General features: G+C 45.0%; 1 protein-coding gene across 2 annotated transcripts in view; it reads right to left on the bottom strand.

Moving 5' to 3' along the window:
* GATA4 (GATA binding protein 4) overlaps positions 1–22,381 on the bottom strand; it is a 49,536-nt gene extending 27,155 nt beyond the window's left edge. For both annotated transcript variants that reach the window (XM_032855746.1, XM_032855747.1), the window contains exon 1: positions 21,676–22,381. In XM_032855746.1, the coding sequence (XP_032711637.1) occupies positions 21,676–22,291 (616 nt within the window). In that variant the 5' untranslated portion in view covers positions 22,292–22,381. The remainder of the gene's footprint in view (positions 1–21,675) is intronic.
* Positions 22,382–22,585: the final 204 nt, after the last annotated feature.

The following is a 22,585-nucleotide window of genomic DNA, read 5'->3' as shown; positions in this document are numbered from 1 at the left end:
CCTCAACTCTGGGCCTTTTTTTCCTCCCATCCAAAACACCACAGCTGAGTCCCAGTGCTCCTGAAGCATATTTGATGACAAAGATCTAGTCGTTCAATGCATCCTTTTACAACTTTCGCTTACCTGGCAGACATCTAGGGAAAAGTGTGCAGCTACTACAGAAAAGCAGTATGATACAGCAAACTCAGGAAGGACTACCAACTAAGACATTCATACTGCTCACGCCTTTGGAGAAGGATACAGAATGTGGTCTTGAGAAGAGAGAAGTTCTACAGTTTATTCTCTATTCGCTAAGCTTTCACATTGCCTCTTTATTTTTTATTTTCAATTACAGTAAAAGATACGTAGAAGTACCACTTAACCATTTTTAAGTGTACAGTTCAATAGTGTTAAGTATATTCATGCTGCTGTGCAACCCACCTCCAGAACTCTTTAATCTTGCTAAACTGAAACTGTACCCGTTAGAGAACTCCCTTCCCTCTAGTAGCCCCAGTAACCCCCATTCTGCATCTTGTCTCTACGGATTTGACTACTCTAGGCACTTCATATAAGTGGAATCATATGGAATTTGTCTTTTTTTTTTTCTTATTTTAGAGAGATAGAGTGTGTGTGAGCTGGGGTGCGGAGGGGCAGAGGGAGACGATCTCACGCCGACTTCGGTGCTGAGTGTGGAGTCCGACATGAGGCTCAATCTCATGACCCTGGGATCATGACCTGAGCCGAAATCAAGAATCAGACACTTAACCAACTGAGACACCCAGGTGCCCCAGAACTTGTCTTTCTGTGGCTGGCTTATTTCACTTGGCATAATGTCCTCAAGGTTCACCTATGTTGTAGACTATGTCAGAATCCTCTTCCTTTCTGAACAAATATTCCACTATATGTCTATACCATGTTCTGTTCACGCATTCACCCGTCTAGGGACACCTGAGTTGCTCCCACCTTTTGGCCACTGTGTCTCTCTCTTTTTAGTCAGTAATGTATTCATCTTTACAAAAAAGAGGAACCCGCTGGGGAGAGACAGTCCTCATGGCAGGGTCTCCCTAAGGCTCTTCCAGGAAGAAACTCAGAGGCAGCAGTAGCCACAGAAAAGTCAGGATGAGAGGAAGATCCTGTGGCAGTGAGATCCTGAGGAACGGAAGACCACCCAAGTGGCCCAGCCCTGCTAGAGGGGCTCGGGAGCACTTGTGGTGGCCTCAGCATGGACAGTTGCTTGAAATGGGAGGGCGTGCGCCATCAGTGCGGCCAACGCCACCAGGAATGGATGGGCAGTGGCCCCGGAAGTCAGGCTGACCCAAGGGCCGCCAGCCTCAGCCCCTTTGTGGCCTTGGGCATCCTGCAGCCTCAGTCTCCTCCCCTGCTAACGGACACTGCAACTTCCTGCCCGCAGGACAGGCATTGGGAATAATGAAACAATGACAGAAGAGAGCAGTGACACCGTATGCTTTCAGAGTGCCTGCCGGGCCTCAACGCTGCCACCCAATCTCTCCAAAGTGCCTGGCGGCTAGCCAGGCTGGGCATGGTTGTGAGTGCAGACTCAGGCTCCATGCTCCTCTTCGTGGCCTGTGCTTCAAACCAGTTGCTGTCCTCAGTCCGAAACGGAGGGCCAGACAAAAGGCCCTGCTCCTGATTACTGTAGCACAAGTAATTCACCTGTTCCTATTTTTCACCTTCTACTGTTTTCAGCAGAGTCATTAAAACACTCCCACAAGTCTTCACCCTCCTGTTTCCATTCATTCATTTTTGCCAAAGAACTGGAAGCCCAGAAAGCCCATTTGGACAGTGTGCAGCTTCCACCAACACTCCTGGGAAGACAGGCAGGGTGGGACACCAAGTCCACATCACTCCTCTAGGAGAGGCAAAGGCACAAAGAGACCGAGGGCCCGACTCCAGCCCATACTATCAGTCAGAGACGAATGCCCAGGCAGGCGTATACACTGGGTTATTAGAGCAACTGCAAAATGAAAGAATAAGCAACTCCTCCTTTTCTTCATATCTTTCTCCAAACCCTCACAGTCTGGCAGCCCCCATGGGTTCGATGCATTTCCTGGCAGAAATCCACAATCCAAGCGACTGGCCCCCCTGCTTCTCAGCAAACACACGGTAGCGCCATGATCACGTTAACCATAATACTATCTGATTCAGACCCTAGAAGAGACTCCAGGAGGCAGTTCACGGTGGAAGTGGGGGGGGTCTCACTTATTCTTGGAGATTCCCAGAGACAGACCCCATGACGGCTTTCCCAGAGGACACACACTCCCCTCCGTGGCTAATAGCCACACAACCTTTTATTTCTGAGCACAACTCAACGTTGTTTTTTTGTTTGGGGTTTTTTTGTTTGTTTGTTTGTTTTTTTTTCATTTTGTTTGGATCTCATTGGAGGTAGACAACTGCTTCCAACCCCCTTAGGAGGATTTTTAAAATATTCTAAACTTATGACAAAAGTCACTCTTCGGGTATCTACAACCCCAATTAGCCTCTGTTTATGTAAAACGCCCACCTACATGGAAGGAATTATAGACACACCTAAGTTGGATGTGGGGTCTCTGTCCTTAAATGTAGATTGATACTGGAATGAGGGCAAATTCTAAAACCCTCATTCAATTCAACTTGGTAGCAACCTAACCCTGTGCAAGCTAGCCCTTTATTAGTGGGACCAAACAGATCCTATTTGATCCCTTTAATGGTAATAGCAAACACTTATCAACAGGGGACTAATGGCTAATAACTCCCAGCATGTCAAATACAATGGCTGATGAACATTATTTCCTATTACTCACACTAACGCTATGAAGTAGGCTCTGGTCAACCATGTGCACTTGGTATAAGAGCTAGAAGTATAAATCAGGTGCTGACTCCAGATCTCAACCACGAAATTCTTCCGCGCCTCCAACTATCAGCTGCCCGATAGTAAAAAGTTGGAGGTCCCAACAAGGAACAGAAGCAAAAGTTTTGAAAATGATGGAAGAAAGTCTGGCTAATGCGCTCTGCCTTCACCATGAACAGCTGGTGAGATGGTCAGCTCTCCCCTCCCCAGCAGATCCGTCTTCTTCGTCCTTCTCCCCCTGACGGCCCCTTTTGCCTAGCCCTGGGGAAAGGGTCCCCTTTATTAATGCCATTCCTGGAGCTGTGTTTACACAGGGCAGGAAACTTAATATCAACATTCCCTGAAGGAGAGTGTCTTGTCACCTCTGTGAAGCACTTCAAGCAGGGGGAGACCAGGCTCCTACCCAAATCAAAAGGCACTTACACCCTTTAAACAGAGTCTGACGGGAGAGTTTGTTTCTACAGAGACTCTTGGAGTTCCTGAGCCTGTCTGTTATGATGAGGTTGAGAGGCAGTAACTCGTATACACAAAACTCCCTGGTGCCTCAAGAGGCTCTCTAAGACGGATCTTGGGAATCTGTTCAAAGTGTGGAGGAAGGAAAACAGTGGATTCGGACACTCCATAGGTAGAAAAGGACAAACTCGATGAGCAAAATTCCACAAATTTCTGTAAACTAGTAGGGAAAGATTATAATCGATCTGGCTCTGAGGCCAGAACATTAATAGGATGTGAAAACTTTGCGGGTGGTGCTTAGGAAGCCCAAGGGGGCACCATCAGGGCCCAGCAGAGCACCATAGGATCATGGAATGAGCCCAGGTGATTTTCACAAGGTAGAACTTGGAGGGCACCTAACCATTTTTTTTTTAGCTTCCTCTCCTGGCCCTTCTTACCCAGCTTCTATTACCTGGACTGCCCCACACCCAGCCCTCCACCTTCAGCAGAGGCCAGCTATGCAGAGTTCCTCTGCCCCTATCACTCTCCCCCATACACCAGGGGCTCTCTCCTGTTCCCAAGGCTTCTATCAGGGTGATGAGCCTACAGACTCAAGCCCATGCCACCTGTGCCCTGGAAACTTCACCTGCATGTCCCTCACCCTTAGCTGCCTCTTTCCTTGTCGTCACCGTTGAGAAGACCCCTGGGGTCTTCCATGCTCTTCTCTCCTCCTGCCTTCTAGGTTTGGGCTGCCTTTTCGAGATTCTTACAACCCCTCAATCTCCTCATTTCTCCCCCCAACCCACGCTGGGTCCCTCTCCCTGTACAACCAGTCATGGATGGGGACACAGTCATCCCTCAACTTCTGTCTCTTGGTTTGTCCTCTTACAAGGATGCATCCTCTCCTCTCCCTCAATGTCTCAGTAGGGCCAGACCGCAGGTATGAGTACAGGAGCCCAAGGACCCATACATATACTTTAGGATGAATCCCAGGCCTTATCTTTTCAGATAATGAACATCTATTTAGTATTTACCATGTAAGCGTATCTCAAACCCCAAAATGAATGAGGTATGCCCTGAAAACACTTTCAGTCTACTGGAACTATAAGAAAAAGATAGCACCTTAAGATATAGTGAGAACATTGGCCCTGTTTGATTCTCAGGAGTTCTGCCTGGAGTTATGTCAAAGGCTGCCTGCAGAGATAAGCCCAATGCAGAGATTCCAATGAAAGATCCCATTCCAACTTTCCTGCTTTCACAAGATCCACCTTCTGCTCCCTCTTTGATACCAAGAGGCAGTGTGATCGTGTATTCTTTGATTCTTCCTTGTCTGTTTCCAATTCTTCCACAGTCAAGTGAGCGAGAACAAGAGAAAAAAAGCTATCTGCATAAAAAGGCCATTATGGAATTATTAAGGTAGAAAGAAAAAAACTGAGACCATCAGATATTAGATAGTTTGCCAAGGTGCTGGGTAATAATTGCTGGGTAATAATCAGGAGGTACTCAGTGTGCAGGGTTCCAGGGTCCACGCTCCTCACCACCATAACAGACAGCAGCAACTCTCCCCTCTGGAGTCAAGAGCTAGATTCGGAAGCTCCAATTACCCTGGCCTTCCTGTCAAAGACCAAGACCCACTGAGCCTAAACAGTAAAACCCAAGGGACTTTCCAGAAATACAGAATGTGCTCTTCCCTCCATAGGAAAGCAGCCAAATAAGAGACTCCCAGTTCCTGCCTGGTGCCCTTCCTAGAAGTGCCATTTATTTTCCAGGCTGATCCAGCAGTCAGAGGCTACCAGGCAGAAAGGGAAAGTGATTAATCAGATTCCCTAGTCCCTAGGCCATGGAGGGAATGTGGGGTGAGAAAATGTACTTACCAATTTACTCAATTCCATATTCAAAAGTTACTCCAGATTCTTTCAATCCAGGAAATTAAGGTAGTGGACCAAAAGGAAAAAGCGGGGGGGGGGGGGGGGGGGGGCGGTTATGAGCTCCTGATAGGAAGTGGAATCCCACAGAATGAAGAAATGACTTGGTTTGGTCCACATGAGTGGACAGTGATGTGAGGCCTCCAACCCTGGGTTCCTGCCTTGATCTTGTGTCCCATTTGCTACTGTGTATCCCCTCCTTCCCACCTCCACTGCCACCAGGAGATTATCAGCTAAGCAGGAAAGCTATACAACAGGACTCACTCTCCATGACAACATAGAAGAACAGCTGAAAATCCAAAAGAAATGAAGCAAATTGAATGCAATTTCCAGGTGGGCAGCTTCAGAATGACCGCCCCTGGGCCTGTGTAAACTGGGGGGATGAGAGGTGTATGAAAGTAGTCATCCACATACCTCCCACACCACTTTGTCCTCAAATGAAGGCTATAGAGACTCAAAAGAAAGGTAATGACCATGGTTTTCACCCATGCCCTTCTTTGGCCAATCTGTCCTGGTGATTTTCTCTTGCCTTTCCTTCCATGCCTTTTACTTTATTTACTCATTCTCCAGACTAGAAAATACTTCTGACAGCCTAACACTGAGCCTCTGCTGTCTGTCTCCATGCCAGCCAGCCAAAACACACACACACACACACACACACACACACACACACACCTCTCTGGGTGTACATATTTCCAATTTACTGATTCAATATGTTTGCCCTTTTTCATAAAGCCCCAAACTCCTCTGCCCGATTTCAAGGCCCTGCATATCTGTCCCCAGCCATGTCAATTTTGTCAATCCCTGAAATGGAACCAGGCTGCTGGTGTGCTGGGAAAAGTTTTGAGAAATGGGTGATAACATCCAAAATGCCCAACGTGGCCATCTGAGGGGGAGCACCGCATCAAGAGGCAAGAGGCAGGGGCTGTCCACCAGAAGTAGCCCAGCTTATGGCGTAGAAGAGGAGTACAAAACCAAAAGCCGAAAACACTGGCAGTAACCCCAAAATCAAAAGGCAAGGAATGACCAAAACAAACACACAAAACTGGTTTCAGTAACAGACTGTTCGTCAAAGTGTTGATGTTTCTTGGAGACTCTATAGATGTTATGGCATATAGCAAATGTGAAATTATGATGGGGTTGTTGAGAATGTAATTTTGGGTGTGGATGAAAGATTTATAGCTGCAAAGATGCATGAAAGATGTAAAAAGGTGCAGCTTCCACGGAAAACAGTAAAGTGGTTCCTCAAAACCACACAGAATTACCATATGATCCAGTTCCACTTCCACTTCCAGCTATATGCCCCAAAGAACAAAAAGCAGGGGCTCAAACTGATTTTGAGGAGACCCCTGTTCACAGTAGCCTTGTTTACAATTGCCAAAAGGCAGAAGCAACCCAAGGGTCCATCACAGATGAATGGATCAACAAAATGTGGTCTACACATACAATGGGATATTATTCAGCCTTGACAGCAAGAACATTCTGGCACACTCCACAACACGGATGAACCTGGAGAACACTACGTTAAATGAAATAATCCAGACACAAAAGGACAGATACTGTAATGACTTCACTTACGTGAAGTAAATAGTATCAAATTCATGGAGACAGAGAGGAGAAGGGTGGCTGACAGGGGCTAGGGAGAGGGGGAATGTATACCCAGTTTCAGATGGGGAAGAAGTTCTGGAGAGGGATGGTAGGTGATGGTTGTACAATAATACGGATACACTCAATGCCATTGAGCTGTACAAAATATTGACCAAAATAGTTATTTGGTCAATCTTCTGTTGTGTGTATCATAGCACAGTTAAAAAGAAAAAGATACATAAAGGAAAGTAAAAGCATCTGAGTCCTAAATTTCAATGGGAAGTGTGGTATTGTCACATGAAGTCTTTTATCTTATCTTTGGGTGGGATGGGGAAGTTTTCCCTCACTCTACATGGAATGACTAACCCAAGAGCAAAAAGCACAGCTAGCAGAGTTAGCTTCTGGGAGGAAAAGATGCTAACAATAGGGAATAGGGGCACTTGGGTGGCTCAGGGGGTTAAAGCCTCTGCCTTCAGCTCAGGTCACCATCCTAGGGTCCTGGGATCGAGCCCCGCATCGGGCTCTCTGCTCAGCAAGGAGCCTGCCTCCCCCTCTCTCTCTGCCTGCCTCTCTACCTACTTGTGACCTCTCTCTCTCTCTGCGTCAAAAAAATAAAAAAAATCTTAAAAAAAAAAAAGAGCTTGGAATATTTTGTCACATGGAAAGCAGGAAAGGATCAGACTTAGATTTTTGTCAAAAGAACGCAGGAGCCAACTTGGACAGGTTCCTACTGGCAAAGACAGAACAATCTGAGCTTCAAACAGGATAATAGCTACATGGATTATAACACATCATATATGTTTAAATCTCTGAGTCTTAACAATACTAAAAAAATGTCATTGGTAATGTTTGAAGGATGTCAGGGAACGAATTCATTATTTTGTAAAGTAAGATGAAGGCAGCAAGCATTCACCTTGCCTTTCTTTTACAAACTGTATCTCAGGGTAACCAAATATTTGGTAACTGAAATATTTTTTATTGTTATGGATATATTTCAGCTAATAAATGAGATCATTAGAATGTCACCATTTGCAACCCCTAATGGAATAATGGATCTGGGCAACGTCCATCAATGACTGCTCACTGTGCTTAATTCTATTTTTCCAATTACAGATTTACATTAAAAAAAAAAAACAGGACAGAAGAACATGTTAAATGTCATGCAGGAAATGCAATCAACAGAATCTAGGCTGTAGGGTAGGAAAAGTCTACAGGAGAAGCCTAGTTTCTTTAGCAAATATATTGCAACAAAAAAGAAGGGTAAAAAGGGAACATATAGATAAAAAAAAAAATTGAGAGGCACATCAACAGAGGAAAATATGACTCCAGAGGCAAAATATGGACCTGGTTTGGACAAACAATCTAAGAAAATTAGATAAGTAGAAAATCTGAACACTGAGGACATGTAATGATATTAAGGAGTGATAATTCTTATCAGAGTGACATTGGCATTGAAGCTATATATATCTTTAAGTGTCCTTGTATCTTTTCATACAGAAATATTTATAGATGAAATGATAAGTTCTCTGGAATTTCCTTCAAAATAACATAGTATGGCGGAAGGGGGGCATATAGATGAAAACAGCTTGTCATGAGTTGCTATTTGTCGAAGCTAGGGAGTGAAGAGAATTGAACTTAAAATCTTTATTTTCACCTCTAAACTTCCTGGGAGGTAGATGCTCTGGCTAATCCATCTTCCGGGTCTAGGGATGCACACCTGCATAAACAGTATTTTCCCCCCATAATTCCCCCCATAATTATCTGTATTCCTCATCGATGCCACTCCTGGCACCCACCTCACCTTGAGAGGCAGTGCCTGAAGCAGGTGGGATTACAAAACAAGATAGGACCCCACCTCCTGGATCTTCTTCCTAGGGCAGAGATCTGGTGTGGGAACTAGGGTTGGCCTAGAATTTTGCCTCTTCTTTCCACCTCAGCCTAGATGCAAACCACACAGCCATGTGGTGCCTTACTGCTAACACACATACGCTAACTCCTCCCAAACATCCTTCTAGCATGCGGCCTCCTTTCCATCTGAGTTCTTTCTCTGACTGGGGAAAATGGGTGTGAAAATACAGCGGGGAGGCAGGCATCGCCTTGTGGACACAACATAGGAATTTCCTCCACCAGGAAGCCTGGTCTGGAGTGGCAGGCCAGTTAAGTATGCTAAGGGCTCCCGTGGAACCCAGATTTACCCTGCCAGTGCCCTCCCTGCACCAAGAGGGCACATTCACTTTTCATCTCCCCTCCCACGCTGTAAGCTGCTGGGATAGAGAGGCCATCTTGTTCATTTTTGATCTCCAAAGCCTAACAAGTACACAGCTCACAGGAGGCAGGCAAAAATACCTGTTGGCTGGTTAACTGGCAAAACAAATGGTGTCTCTGGGTCTGGCCTTTGGAATGGAGCTCCACAGGCTCCTAGAAACTCAGACACGGAATGGATTTGGTAATAACAGAAAAGCAAAACCAAAGGAACAATAAACTGAGACCAGCTCTGAGGTAACACAACCCATGGTTTCCAAAAGTTGTTCTTACATATTAGGAGCTAAGTAATTTATTATGTCTAATAAAAAATAAAACTGCCCATCAAACCCCAAATCTCACAGACACCATTGCTTCAAATGAGGCAGGTGGCCATGGAAACCAACGTTACAGAGACTGCACGAATTTGAGTCTGATGCTCAGGCAAGCCCAGAAAGGTTATAAGTTACTATGACAGCTTTGGTATGAGGGAAGACAAAGCCAACATGAACTATTATCCTGGAAGATGTATAATACCCTGGATTTTAAATACCCCAAAGGTCCCTATAGGGAGCAGCCCTCCCCCTTCTTACCATTTCTGCTCCTGGATGGGCATCTGAACCTTACAAATACTTGCCCTGGACCCAAGAGAGGCATGCTAAGGTGTCCAAAGTCATGCAGCAGGAAAAGGAGAGCACAGGGTCCTTCACCTCAGTGACTTCCCTTTCTGAAAAGTGGGCTGAAAGCTACTGCTCAGGGCTCACAAACCAACATACCCTGCAACTGGCTGCCTCCCTTTGAGGGGGAACCACGTCAAACGCACATATCTTCTAGCTTTAAATTGGCTATATACACAATAAACTGAAAGGCAGGAAAACTGAGTTTTTACACACAACTCTCCCATCTGATTGGTTATTTATTATGGGCAGTTCCTCCTGCCAATTCCCCATCATTGCTCTACTTAAGGGATCTTAACTTCAGGAGCCAGCCTGGGTCACTGATCTTTAAAAACTTTCTTCGGTGTTGAAATAACTAAACAATAACTTTTACGACTGTTTAAATATATACATATACGCATGCCTCTATATGTATGGTAACCAAGAAGTCAAGGATTAATGCCTAACCGTGGTTATCTTTGGTGGTAAGATTATCAACTATTTGTGTACTGGTGTATGTGAGTTTTATTTTTTCCATATTAAACATATGTGGAGTTTAATAAAAGAAGGATAATTAAGTGTTATTGATACTATTTGGAAAAAAAAATACTATTTGCTTTTCTGAAGCCATCTTTGACCTGGAAAACATTTTCTTTTTTCAAATAAGCAGTATTTTCCTATTAAGTGTGTACTCTGTGAGAACCACATTCTTTATTTAGGGTCAAGTTAAGTTCTTTCTATGTGCTAGGGAAAGGTTTTATTTGTTGTTTGTTTTCCCCCCACCTAGTCAATTTCGAGGGGTAACTTGTATTATTGCCTCTCTTTACCTGGTTTGATTTATGATCTTGGAAGTCAGGTCATTCTTTGCTAGGTTGAAGAGAGAATGAAAAAAAAAAGTCTCCCCACCTAATACCTGATAAAATATCTGAAAAGGCCATTGCAGACCTTGACAGAAACATACAATTTCAACCCAATCTGATAAAAAAACAACTTGAAAACTTTTATCAGAAGAACACGTAACTTGCCATTTCCCAGCTCAATTGACTGAACTTTTTTTATCTGAAATGACAGACATCATAAGATAGGAAAAGCTGCAGATAAGAAACCAAAGTGAGTTGTCTTGAACCAGATCCGATTGTCTGCCCCTGGTTCAAACTCCCACACCTGCTTTGAATGGGTCAATGAGAGTCTCTTGGCACGGTCCCCGAGGGGTTTGGAAACACTGCAGAAGTGGTGAACTTTGAGACTTTGGCGTTTATTCTGCGATTATAATTAACCTGCTCACCAGTTGCTATTGATCAATTCTGAATAGAGGTGATAAAGTTTGACTGGATTTCTAGAAGTAAAAATGGAGCTTTAAACCGGAAGGGAAGAAGGAAGGCTACAAAAGTAATTTAAGAATCAAATTCCATTTGAAGATCTGCAATGAGGGAATCCCAAAGCCTCTGGTTTAAATAATCCACCAAACTGTGGTGGTATCTCCTTCATTTCTCATCCTCTGAAACAAAGCCGATCTGTGACTACTCGATGAAGAGTGAAAGACAGCCTCACGTTCCACGCACAGAGGCTTTTCCATGATTTTAAAGGTATGGAATGGCTTACCTGTCTGGATTATATTCCTCCTTTGGTGGAAAAAAAGATACTTAGAGCCATGAAGTCAATCTGGAGACTTCTGCAAAATGCTGAAGGCCAGAAAACCAAATTCCCTTCATTCAGATAAGAGGCTTGAATATCCTGGCTCAATTCTGATTACAGAGCAGTAATAGATAAAACCATAGGCCCCCTGCCAGAAACAAGAAAGCTTCCATCCATGGGTTCTGTGTTCAGCTCAGCTCAACTCCATAGGGCTCAGTCACTATCCTCATCCACACATCCCCACCCCTATTCTCATCTTCATTAAAACCATAATTACTACAATGCTTTTCTCCCCCCCCTTTCTCGGCTCCTACCTCAGATACATATGAATTTTCAGAGGAAAGGAATACAGAAAAGCTGATTCTAGGTTTCTTTTAGGAAAAGGATTTTTTGATAGAGCCATATGGTTATGCCCTTCTTTTGCAGCCAGCAATCCCCCCAGAATGAAAGAATCCTCTAGCTTGGAGGGTCTGAATTCTGGGAAGCCTCTCTTTAATTCTCTGCACAGCAGAATCGGGAGGCTGAAAAGGAAGCTGAAACAAGGCAGGGATTCCTAATGTCCTACTCACGGAGTGCAGGGAGGGCAAAATCAGAATGAGATGGAAGACCACTAGAGAGAATAGGGCACCTGAAGAAGCATTGGTGGGAAGTAGGAACACAGAGGGAAAACTACACTGGGGAGAAGGAGCAGGTGGAGACCAAGTAATAGAAAATCCTAAAGCTTAAGGGGCACCTGGGTGGCTCAGTCCTTAAGCATCTGCCCTAGGCTCAGGTCATGATCTCAGGGTCCTGGGATGGAGTCAGCAGCAGGCCCCCTGCTCACCAGGCTGTGCGCTTCTCCCTCTCCTTCTGCCTCTCCCCCATGCTCTCTCTCGAGTAAATAAAATCTTAAAAAAAAAAAAAAAAATCCTAGGGGCACCTGGGTGGCTTAGTGGGTTAAGCCTCTGCCGTGGGCTCAGGTCATGATCTCGAGGTCCTAGGATGGAGCCCCACATCAGAATCTCTGCTCAGCGGGGAGCCTTCTTCCCTCTCTCTCTGCCTGCCTCTCTGCCTACTTGTGATCTCTGTCTGTCAAATAAATAAATAAAATCTTTTAAAAAAAATCCTAAAGTTTGAGTCTTTCAAACACCCTGCACCTTATGGTCCTGAAGGGATAAATATCCTCATCTTAAACTTGGCAAAAGCAAAAGGAGGTAAATGAAAGAAAAGCATGGAAGTCCTGGAAATTGACCTTAACCTGGGTTCTAAGCCAGAGCTGTTGCTTACTGGGAACTTGGGCAGACTACTTAATCTTTCGTCTCCTGCAAAATGGAGATCATATCTGCCTCTCCAGAAGGACTTAAAAAGTCCCTATCACCTGACAACTTCCCCATTGACCCTTGATAAAGGATCTAACTTGCTATATATAAATTGCATTACAGAGAGCAAGATACAGGCACATATATAGCACAAGATAGAAGCTCCTGTCCCTAAAAAGTTGTTAGCTAGTTTCCCAACACGAATGTATCCAAACTTGTAAATATATTTTGCGCAAACTAAAACAGATCAGAAGTTACTCCCATTATAATCCCACCCATATTATTGTCCTTATGTGTTTTAGAAGGAGACAAAGAAATAGCTCTACAGATAGCCAATAAAATGTTTAAATTATCCTTCAGGGACTGTGCTACATGAGACCATGTCATGGACCATAGAAAGTCAGTAGAACAGAGTGATACCTATTCCCAAACCATGAGAGGGCTTTATCATCTGCACCTTATTCAGGATGTGCAGATCAAAAAAGTCACCAGCGGACAAATACTTTCAGAGGGCAAAAAGGCTCCTTCAAGTTCTTAAAGCAGCAGCATCCAGGGGCCTCCAAGAATTGCCTCTAGAGCAAGGCAATGGAAAAACCCGCAGTCCTTCCTCTTTCGTATGCAAACAAAAGCAGCAACATTTGCAACAGGCTTCAGCTCTAAATTCGGTACAACTCAATTGCCTTAAAAGGACAGGCTGAGGGGCTCCTGGGGGGCTCAGTCAATTTAGCGGCAGCCTTTGGCTCAGGTCCTGAACTCATCCTCCCAGGATTCAGCCCCACATTAAGCCCCACATGGGGCTCCTTGCTCAGATGAGAGAGCCTGCTTCTCCCTCTCCCCTGCTCCTATTCACACTCTCTCTTCTCAAATAAATAAATAAAATCTTAAAAAACAAAACAACAAAAAAAAGGACAGGCTGAAAAAAATTGGTTAAAAGACTTACTTTGCCTTGGTGGAAGATAATTTGTTTTTCTAACATCATCCTTTCACTGCCTTTTTTTCTGGTTCTAGCCCCAGTATAACCTGAGGGACAACAGCCACACCAGGAAAGGGCACCTGTGTCTGTGCCCCCAACGCCAGCAATTTGACAATTGCTGAGATGTGCTACCCACAGACATTACTGAGCACAGGATAAAGGTTTTTTGTCCCCTTGGTAAGGCAATCTCCTGTTAAATAAGCAAAAACCAAAAGCTAAATTCAATAAACAACAATTTATACTACAAAGTACTTTTCCTGTGCATCCGTAACTCTAAATATAGAACCCTGTTCTAAACAAAAAGAGGGAGGGAGAAGTTACTTCATGAGTCAGGAAGTTACTTCATGAGTGCTGTATGTCTCTTTAATAACTTAATTGGTTCAATATGTTTTTTTAATTGGTAATATATTCATACAGTTCAAAATTCAAAAGGTTCCCTTTGCACACCAATTTTCCCAGCAGCATTATTCACAAGAGGTGGAAACAACTCAACTATTCACGATGGATGCATGGATTTAAAAAATACGATATATACATACAATGGACTATTACTCAGTGTTAGAAAGGAAGGAAGTCATATGACATATTACCTCAAGGTTCATATGGATGAACCTTGAGAACATTACACTAAGTGAAATAAGCCGGTCACGAAAAGATAACTACTATATGATTTCACCTACATGAGGTACCTAAGGAGTCAAATTCACACAGACAGAAATTAAAATGGCAGTTACCACGGGTTGGGGAGGAGGAAATAGCTGTTGTTTGATTAGCATAGAGTTTCAGTTTTGCAAAATGAAAAGTTCTGGAAACCTGTTTCACAAGGATATGAAAATATATATTGTTTATTTTATTTATTTATTATACTATATATTATTATTTATTATTATATTTTATTTATATATATTATATACATAAAATCTTTAAAATATATATTTATTTATTTATTATTTATTTGACAGAGATCACAAGTAGGCAGAAAGGCAGGCAGAGAGAGAGGAAGGGAAGCAGGCTCCCTGCTGAGCAGGACTCTGGGATCATGATCTGAGCCAAAGGCAGAGGCTTTAACCCACTGAGCCACCCAGGTGCCCCTGATATGAATATATTTAACACTATTGAACTATACACTTAAAAATGGCAAAGATGGTAATGAGTAAAATTGAATAAAACTTAACCTTAACCTCATTATATTTTAAAAGTATTTTATGATTTAATGAGCTAATAAAGAAGCATAGAAGTGACTATTTAAAAAATGGTTAAGGGGGAAAAAAATGGTTAAGGGGTGCCTCGGTGGCTCAGTCCGTTAAGCAGCTGCCTTCAGCTTGGGTCATGATCCCAGTGTCCTGGGATAGAGTCCCGCATCCGGCTCCCTACTGGATGGGCAGCCTGCTTCTCCCTCTCCACTGCTTGTGCTCTCGTGTGCTTGCACTCTCTCTCAAATAAATAAATACATAAATAATCTATTTAAAAAATAAAAATTAAAAATGCTGAGTTGCTTAAAAATTCAAAAGGTTCTACAGGGTCACCTGGGTGGCATAGGCAGTTGAGCGTCTGACTCTTGGTTTTGGCTCAGGTCATGATCTCAGGGTCATGGGATTAAGCCCCACATCAGGCTCCCAGCTCTGCATGAAGTTTGCTTGAAATTCTCTATCCCAGGACACCTGGGTGGCTCAGTCGGTTAAGCCGCTGCCTTCAGCTCAGGTCGTGATCCCGGAGTCCTAGGATCAAGTCCCGAATCAGGCTCCTTGCTTGGCAGAGAGCCTGCTTCTCTCTCTCTGCCTCTGCCAGCCATTCTGCCTGCTTGTGTGCTCTCTGTCTCTCTGACAAATAAATAAATAAATAAATAAATAAATAAAATCTTAAAAAAAAAAGAAATTCTCTCTCCCTCTGCCCCTCCCCTTTGAGATTCTCTCTCAGCCTCTGCCCCTCCCACTGTTTGCTCTCCCTCTAAATGAAAATACACAAATCTTTAAAAAAAAAAAAAAATCAAAAGGTTCCAGGGCATATGTAGTAAAAGTGTTTTCCCCATCCTTATCCTCACCTACCCAGTTATCCTCTCCTGGGTAACTGACAATACAAATTCCTTGTATTTCCAGAGATAAATTAAATATTTTCAAATACATATACTCTTCTGTCTCTCTTCTTCTTTTTTTTTAAGTAGGCTCCAGCATATATCCCACCTCAGAACTTGAATTCAGGACCCTGAGATCAAGAGTCACACCCTAACCAAATGAGCCACCCAGGCACCCTGCTCGCTCGCTTATTTATTTATTTATTTATTTATTTCAGCACAAGTAACTTGCAATATACATATCCTGTACTTATAAGTATCTTTGGAGAGGACTCTATACCATCATATAATGAATTTCCTAAGAATTTTATTTTTTTATTTGACAGAGAGAGAACACAAGCAGGGGGAGTGGGAGAGGGAGAAGCAGACTCCCCACTTAATAAGGAGCCTGATGAGGGACTTGTTCCCAGGACCCTGTGATCATGACCTAAGCTGAAGGCAGATGCTTAATGACTGAGCCACTCAGGAGCCCCTGAATTTCCCAATTTTTTAAGCCTACGTGATATCCTATTGTATGTCCGATGTGTATACAAACAGTCCCCTGATACTAAACATTTAGATTATTCCCAATTTTTGTTATTACAAACTGGACCACAACTGGGCCAGAATTAATTTCTAGAATTTAAATTTCTGGATCAAGGGTAGCCACTTTATAATTTGTTGAATATTTGGATATCACTGAGGGCGTCTGTAAAGTTTGTTAACAATTTACACTCCCCCCAACAGGTATCAAAGTTCCTGTTTCCCCACATCTCAGAGTATGTTTGTTTTCTTAGCTCATTTAAGTTAGAAAAAAAAAAAAAATGGAAAGGGATACAGAAGAAAGTGTTATCTAAAACTGTCTCCTGTGCATCATTCTACCTGAGTGCTTAGAAAGTGCCCAGCAAATGTGGCCTGACCTTTTGATGGGACACAATTGGGCTGGTGACAGATTTCACTGGAAGCAGCGACACACCCCTGGCCACCCGGCACACGCCTGCCCCACTTCATTGGTTCTCAGTCTAGCACCACAGACCAGCCCCAGCTCTGACTGACCTGCTCAGGGTGGTAACCGGAAAGTCAAACAACTTTGGTTTTCTCGGAGACTGACAAATCATCTCTAGCCAAACAAGCTACTTCAGAGCTGATCTCGCAAAGTTCCCTACATAAATGAACCGGCTCTGAAAGAAAACGGCTTCATTGATAAGCAGTTCCCCAAAGATCCAGAAAACACTTGAGAGAGTTTTCCACTGACCTGTACCATAAACAAACTCTCATGACCCCACGAATGAAGCAAAGCTTTTAAAGAGATCACCCCGCTGACACTGGATAATATACATGTATTTGACTGCGTTATTTTTTTTTAAGATTTTATTTATTTATTTGACAGAGAGAGATCACAAGTAGGCAGAGAGGCAGGCAGAGAGAGAGGAAGGGAAGCAGGCTCCCTGCTGAGCAGAGAGCCCGATGCAGGACTCGATCCCAGGACCCTGAGATCATGACCTGAGCCGAAGGCAGCGGCTTAACCCACTGAGCCACCCAGGCGCCCCTGACTGCGTTATTTTTTTAATCAACCCTTAAAATTATTTTAAAAATTTGAGATCCTTTGACAGCATTATAATTGCTTGTTTCTCTGTTACCCAAAAAGAATTGTTATTGCATTAGAAAGCATATTTTCTTTGCTTTTCCAGTCACATCTGTTACAATACTATTTCCTTCGTGGCATATGTATACATCATTTCCATGGCCTCCTTTTCTGCTTTAAGTATTTGCAGGCACTAATTAAAACAAAAATCAACTTTATTGTGCTATAACGTACATACAGTCAAAGACTCCTGTTTTAAAAGTACATTTCCATGAGTTTTGACAAACTGATATACCTTTGTAACCACTCTGATTGGTTCCTTCACAAGGAGACACGGCTCTCCTATCCCCCTCTAGCTATCTCCTGCGCATAAAAACATGGGCTCTAGCCCTTGAAATGGAAGAATTCCCTGCCCAGCTCCTTGGGCAGAGGGTAACCCACATCCCCTTAAGCACTCTCAGTGCCCAGGGGGTTATTATTAAGAGAAGCCATATTCCATATTCCAACTCAACAACTACAATCATGTATGAGAAAGCATTCTTGCCAAACCTAATGTTCGCTCACCTGGAGCAACACAACGTTGAAAGGCTTTTGCTTTCAGATTTTTTTTTTTTAAAGATTGATTGATCGATCGATTTGAGAGAGAAGGGCAGAAGGAGAGGAAGAGGGAGTTTCCATCAGACGCCCCACTGAGCTCAGAGCTGGACATGGGGCTCAATCTCATGACCCTGATACCATGATCTGAGCCAAAACCAAGAGTTGGATGCTTAACCTACTGAGCCACCCAGGCGCCCCATCAGTTATTTTTTACACATTCTCTCTCTCCCTCTTAACTGACCTAAAACAACTTCGGTGGTTTCTCAAGGGTTCCAGAACCCTCTCCCAGCCTGCTCCCTCTGTCTCCAGGCTCCCCAGTGGGCCTCTGAAGCAGCCACTCTGTGTGTTTTGACCTGGGCAGAGTTCTGTGGCAATTACCTCCTAGATCTCTACTCAAATATTTGCCAAGTGCCCAGCATGTGCCTGGCACTTAAATATGACTAAGACTCTACCTGCCCTCAGTAAGGTCACGTAATTCCATTAATGCAGCCTAATTAATGATGTCAATGGTTGTTTCAGGGTCAGGCTCATATTGAACTTGGAATGAACTTAAGTTCATATACATTGTGGTCAAGGTGGAATAACTCCTTCCAACCTAAGTGTACGGCCTTACAGAGGCCCTTGTTAGCTTCTCGTACTTTGATTTTTGTCTTTTCCAATAATCAACATAAGAACTCTGGCAAGATATTAACTATTGTTAAAAACAAGGCAGTTAATACTTCATAAAAAATAAAGCTGTTCTCTTCTTTCTTCTCACTAAAATTGAAACTAGTTTCTGTGATGAAGAGTGTGTTAGTCTGTGTGGTTTTACCTATGGATGTAAATATATTATTTACACGAAAGCCAAGCTGTGTTTTACCATTTCACCACAAAATATGATAGCAAATGAGAGTTTAACTTTTCCTGTCCTTTTCTTTCTTTCTTTCTTTTTTTTAATTGTAGGTGCTATGCTTTTCCTGGCCAACTCCTGCTACTTACCCTTCCAGACCAAATGCAGATGACACCACTTAGGTGAAGACTTCCAGATTCCTAGACAGAAGAAAGAACCACTTCTGTTTTCTCTCTTTCCCTCTTAGCTCATTACTGCAGCATGCTACTGGGTCATTTACCCATTTTCATGTCTGTTTAGGGTCACCAACCATCCCTGTGTATTGGGGACTGCCCTAGGTTTAGCACTAAAAATCCCAAGTCTTGGGAAACCCCTCAGTCCTGAGAAAATCAGAAAAAAATAGGTCACTCTACATGATCATGAGTAGCTGCTTAACAAAATAGCCATCTTTTATGGGCCAAAACCAACTACTTTGCAAACACTGCCTTATTTTTCTAATATAAAACAATACTGAAAGTAGTTAGGATTATCCCATTTCACAGAGAAAGAGGGGAGACTGAGAGGTAAGTAATTTTCCCAAGATCACAGGGTTATCGGGATTGAATGAACATTTGCCTGTCATACTACCATGCTGTCTTGCCATCTGGGGGCCCAGTGGCAACTCCAAACAACAGGCTCTCAATAAATATCATGAAATCAGTAATCACTTGTCATCATGTTTCTTCTATCCCTCAGCATCAGCTAATATGTGGAAGCTGGTCCTTGATAAAGTTAGCAGGCATTTACAGGAGGGGTCAAGGGATAGGATGAAAAGATTAAAAAATAGATATTTATTTACATGCACTGTTTTTGTAATTAACTTGCTTTTAGGTAAGTGCCACCTACAGAACATGCTGAGGATGGGAATGCCAACAGGTTCCACATGTCTCACGTTCTCTCACAAAGATAACATGGAAGCTTTCATGAAGACCATTTAACACACTTGGCTCTGTATAGAGGAGATAATCCAGCTGCTACGCCAGGTGGGACTTCCTGAACTAGTGGAACAGAGCAGAGTACTGGGAAGACAGGCCACACTTCTCAGCAAGGAGGTGCCCCTTGGAGGTTAGCTTGTCATCTGCTGACCCTAAAATTTGGGAAACATTACTTACTCCATCATCCTCCTAAATAGTATGGGTTACATGTTAGAATTTAAATACTGTGTGCACTCACCCAGCACTTTTTTTTTTTTTTAAACATTGTTGTGGTTGTAATTCTGATGACCAGAAAAGCATATGCTCCATTTTTGGACTTTGAACTTTTTTTTCCCTAACCAAACACCAAATTCTCATTCCAGGTTACAGGGGTTAGGAAGCAACCTTTCCACTCCCACCACAAGTTAAAAGAAGTGGAACTCTGGGGCCATTTCTCCCTATTTTAAAACATAATGTCCAGAGAGAGAGTTCTAGAGGCAACGGAGAGTTCTGAGAAAATAGAGCCAAAACTCACACCACCCCCCCCCCCCCCCCCCCTACACACACACACCCAACTACCCACTCCCAGCTGCCATTGTATGGAGATGCTTCAACCAAGCTATCTGGCTCAGGCCCTAGGAGAGGCTCCGGAGCCAATTGCCCCTCCTCCCCTGGGGGGTGCCGTCTGGCTCCCCTGAGAAGGGGAGGGGGAAACTAGGAGCCACAGACCCAGCCCCGGCGCCACTTCCATGGTTAATCAGTTTACCTGGGATGTGTATTTGGCTGGACCCCCCTGGGGACCTTCCCTGGCCACCCAGGGTCAGAGGATAATTTAAAAGTTCTTCAAAGCCAGGGCCCTTCTCAGAGCCAGCCTAAGACTGGAAACCTGGGAGGGACAAGCTTTACTCTTCAAAGTGAGAACAAATGTGAAAGGATTTAGCACTTAGTAGGTAGTCAATAAATGTTAACTTTGTTTCTCAGGTCTGGGCTTCCCCTCCCCCGCAAAAACCATCTCCAACCAAACCCAATCCTGGCCCTTCCTGAAATTCCACAGGCCATAGGTCGTCTGCATTTTGAACTAGTTGTTCCCACTTCCTTTACTTTGCCTTTCCAAAGCAAGCAGACCCTTTCTCAGACTTCATTTTGTTCAGTCTGTAAATCGGGGCCAGAGTGCGCAGGTTTGCAGTAAGTTCCCAGTTCTGCCATTTCACAGGAAATATTCAATGGTGCCCATTAGGATTGTTATTTCTAACCTCAGCCCTCAGGACAAGAGGACGCTCAACTTAGGGAAACTGCTGCAAAATCTCCATTTAAGTCAGGTATTATAGAGAAGCCCTTCTGGGCTTCCCGTGGCTCCCCTGGACGCTGATCAGGTATGCGCTTTCCATACACCCCGCACACGTGCAACCGCAGACCCGCGCAGGGCGCAGTGCGCTCTGGTCCCCGGGCACCCACAAGGTGCCAGCCCCAGTTCAACCCATCTCCATTGCTCCAGTCCCTCCTTTGTACCAGGTGTGAAATCCCGACAGGAGAATCATCTGCCACTCGGAAGGATCCTCCAACTGGGCCGCCAAATGGCCCAAAAGATCTTGGGCCCTCGCCAATGTAATCAGTTCCCTGCTGAGGACACCAAGGGAGGGCCGAGAGGAAATGGGCGCAGAAACCCCGCGATCACTAACGCTGTCCACCAAGGGCTCCCGGAGCTGCCCCTCCCAGCTCTCCAGTGAGCCTGTCACCCTCCCGCAGTCACCTATAGATGGGCATGGCGAGGTCACACAAACCCGACGTCTGGGGCTTAACGGGGACACACTCAGACCCTGCCACCCTACAGTCCTCTCTCTTTCAGAAGAGCACTAGAGAGTAGGCTCGCTCCCGCTTAACAGAATCTGGGCTCTCAGGGGCTGTGACTTTCACAGCCGCCAGCGTTCGGAGCCTCCAGCTTCTGTCTTCCTTGAAACTCACGCGTTCTGTCCCTTCCCTACTGCCCGCCACCCTACACGCACACTGGTGAAAAATTAAATGTCCCCAGCAGTGCTCACGACAGCCTGTTCCAGTACCCAGCCCGGGTGCTTGCGCTCAGTACTCACCGAGATTGGGGTGTCGGGCAGCGGGGTTGGCCCTACCGGGCAAGCTGTGCAGGACCGGGCTGTCGAAGGGACCGGCGGAGGCGGCGGCGGCCGCGGCCCAAGACGCGCCCACGTCGGCCATGTAGGCGGGGTAGGGGCTTGAGTAGGAGCCTGCGAAGCCCGCACGCCCGTACTGCTCGCGGCCCGTCAGGCCCGCACCCGCAGCTCCGCTACCACTGCTGTAGGCCGCGGCTTCCCGGGCCGCGGCGGCGGCGGCGGCGGCCGCCAGGGACCCAGTGGTTCCCGGGAAGGAGAAGCGCGGCGACACCGGCGGGGGGGTGTAGGCGGCTCCCTCGGCTCCCGCCTGGCTCCAGCCCGGGCTGCCCTGCTGGGTTCCGGGCCCGGCACCCGACGGGGCCCCACCGGAGCTGCCGCCAGACGTGGCTCCGGACGCGGCGCCCCCGCCTCCGCCCTGGAGATAAGACAGGCCCAGCACGGATGAGGGCACCCGCGGCGTGGGCACGTAGACTGGCGAGGACGCAGCGCCCGCGCTGTGCATGAAGGCGCCCGGGCCGCCCGCCTCGTAGGCCCCGGGAGGGGGGCCGTGGTTGGCCGCCATGGCCAAGCTCTGGTACATCGCCCCCGCGAGCTCTCCGCTTCGGAGTCCCGTCACTCGCGAGTCAAGGCGCGATGCAGGGAGAGACAATAATAATAATGATAGAAAAAATAATAATAATAAGGTACAGGTGAAGTCTGTCACATAAACGCAGATCAAAAATCAAAAGTAAAGAAAAATCTCTCAAAAATATACACGTATTAAATCCAGCATCGAGCAAAAACGACTCTAGGCTCTTGTTTATAGGAAAATCCCAAAGTGAAATTTTGGTTCTTCCTGGAGGTGCTGGAGAAGGGGCTGAATCTACCCCTGGGC

Source organism: Lontra canadensis, unplaced genomic scaffold (assembly GCF_010015895.1).
Source record: "Lontra canadensis isolate GAN:19392208 unplaced genomic scaffold, GSC_riverotter_1.0 scaffold10, whole genome shotgun sequence".
Taxonomy (NCBI): domain Eukaryota; kingdom Metazoa; phylum Chordata; class Mammalia; order Carnivora; family Mustelidae; genus Lontra; species Lontra canadensis.
The sequence above is the reverse complement of the archived record's forward strand: the minus strand, read 5'-3'. Positions and strand labels throughout refer to the sequence as shown.